General features: G+C 51.3%; 1 protein-coding gene across 1 annotated transcript; it reads left to right on the forward strand.

Annotated features, from left to right (window-relative positions):
- The first annotated feature begins 1223 nt into the window (after nt 1-1223).
- LOC142068418 (olfactory receptor 52K2-like) lies at nt 1224-2186 on the forward strand. The gene has a single exon (XM_075117580.1). It carries the CDS (start codon nt 1224-1226, stop codon nt 2184-2186), a length of 963 nt encoding a protein of 320 aa, XP_074973681.1.
- The last annotated feature ends 277 nt before the right edge of the window (nt 2187-2463 follow it).

Raw genomic sequence — 2463 nt, forward strand, 5'->3', positions numbered from 1 at the left:
AGGCAGCAGGTTTAAAGAAACAAAAGGAAGTATTTTTTTCACGCAACACACAGTTAACCTGTGGAACTCTTTGCCAGAGGATGTTGTGAAGGCCAAGACTATAACAGGGCTCAAAAAAGACCTAGATCAATTCATGGAGGACAGGTCCATCAATGTCTATTAGCCAGGATGGGCAGGGATGGTGTCCCTAGCCTCTGTTTGCCAGAAGCTGGGAATGGTCAACAGGGGATGGATCACTTCATGATTCCCTGTTCTGTTCATTCCCTCTGGGGTATCTGGCGTTGGCCACTGTCAGAAGACAGGATTCTGGGCTAGATGGACCTTTGGTCTGACCCAGTATGGCCGCTCTTAGATAGATAGATAGATAGATAGATAGATAGATAGATGTTGTCAAACTTTTAATTGTTTACATCCTTGATTCCTCACAGCTCTCAATGCACCAGCTGTAATTTTCAATGATCAAACAGCTGCAATTCTCTCTGGTTCATTTTGCCATGGACATATCAGACCAGATTCACCCCTGGCCCAACGCACTGCAATAGCTGTACAGGGGCAAAGGCTGATCAGGGAGTAGCCAGGGCTGTCTGCTGTCTCCAAAACATTATCTTATGTCCTCAGTCCTCACCTTCCTCTTCTTATCTCTGAGTCTGCAGTGGGATCCTCGTAGAGGCTCCTGGGTCTCCCGATTGCACTTGGTTCATGGAAGGTGGCTGGGGAAAGAGGGCAGGGCATGGAAATCTCTGTGCCCTACTCTCCCCATCTGTCAGTACAATAGCAACTGTGGGCCCCAGCTGAGATCAGGGCCTCACCGTGCTAGGAGCTGTACATACACATGTGCATGCTAGAGAACCCTTTCCCAGAAGAGCTTACAAAGGAAAAAGACAAGACAGACAAAGGAAGGGGAAACTGAGGCACAGAGCGGGGAAGTGACTGGCCCAAGGTGACCCAGCAGCTCAGTGGCAGAGCCCAGGACAGCACTCAAGTCTCCTGACTTGCTGTCCAGTGCCCTCCCCACTAGACCACTTTGCCCCTCCAGACCATGCTGCCAATTTAGGAGCGTAATTTAAGACACCGAGCTTTGAACGCTTTGGCCTGAATAAACCAAATGAGCTTGTGCTGGGTTTGAAAAATGTCCAGCATCCCGAAAAAATCCCAGCCCTTCAATTATTGTATTGCAGGGAAAGACCTTCTGCAAATCGATTGATCCAGGACTGCGGTAGGTCATGTCAACCTTCAATCAGACCTGCCCTAACCCCGCTACGTTCCTGCTGACCGGCATCCCCAGCCTCGAATCTGAGCATGTCTGGATCTCCATCCCCTTCTGCCTCATGTATCTGATTGCTCTGCTAGGAAATGGTACTGTCCTCTTCGTTGTAAAGCAGGAGGAGACCCTCCATGAGCCCATGTACTATTTCCTCTCCATGCTGGCAGTCATTGATTTGGTCCTCTCAACTGCCGTTGTCCCTAAAATGCTGAGCATCTTCTGGCTGGATTCCAGAGAGATCAGCTTCGGGGCCTGCTTCCTCCAGATGTTCTTCATCCACACCTTCACTGGAGTGGAGTCGGGGGTGCTCTTGGCCATGTCTTTAGACCGATACGTGGCTATCTGCAAGCCCTTGAGATACAAGACTATCTTAACCAGCTCAAAGATTGCCCAGATTGGGCTGCTGTCCCTTGCTAGAGGAGTGGGGATTGTGACACCCTTAACCTGCCTTCTAACCAGTCTGCCCTACTGTAAAACGAATGTCATCCCTCATTCCTATTGCGAGCACATGGCCGTGATGGAGCTGGCCCACACAGACACAGCAGTCAGCGACCTTTACAGCATCATTGTGGCCACAGCCCTAGTGGGGACAGACTTCATCTTCATCACCTGCTCTTATGGCATAATCCTCCGCTCCGTCCTACGGCTCTCGACTCAGGAAGCGCGTCTCAAGGCCTTCAGCACCTGCGGCTCCCATGTCTGTGTCATCCTGCTCTTCTACTTGGGAGGGCTCCTTTCTATGTACCTGCATATTTTGGACCTCAGCCTTGCTCCTCACACCCAGGTCTTGGTGGCTGACCTGTACCTCGTTGTTCCCCCCATGCTAAACCCAGTCATCTACGGCATGAAGTCCAAGCAGATCCAGAAAGGCGTCTTTAAGCTCTTTGGCCAAAGAAAGATCTTAGCAGAAGCCAGTATGTAGGGTGGCCACTGAACCAGCCCCAGAATACTGGACCTCCCCTCCGTTGTCCCCACCTTTGCCTGTGTGTCCCCGCCCCCAGCAGCATGATATCGCATGCACAGTGCGTGTGAGGTCATGGCGCACAGTGCATGTGAGCTCACACCGGCATGGGCGAAGCAACACACTCCGCGAAACAGCATCCTCCATGCATGATATCAGAGCTAACCATGGCTCGTTTGAGAGCAACACCGGACAGGGGACAAAGCATACAGAACCAGGTCTGTCTGGCTTAAAACCC

Source organism: Caretta caretta, chromosome 1 (genome assembly GCF_965140235.1).
Source record: "Caretta caretta isolate rCarCar2 chromosome 1, rCarCar1.hap1, whole genome shotgun sequence".
Taxonomy (NCBI): Eukaryota; Metazoa; Chordata; order Testudines; family Cheloniidae; genus Caretta; species Caretta caretta.

What these genes read in the sequence shown, in the direction of transcription:
- LOC142068418 (XM_075117580.1), top strand. Translation starts at nt 1,224, where the DNA reads ATGTCAACCTTCAATCAGACCTGCCCTAACCCCGCTACGTTCCTGCTG.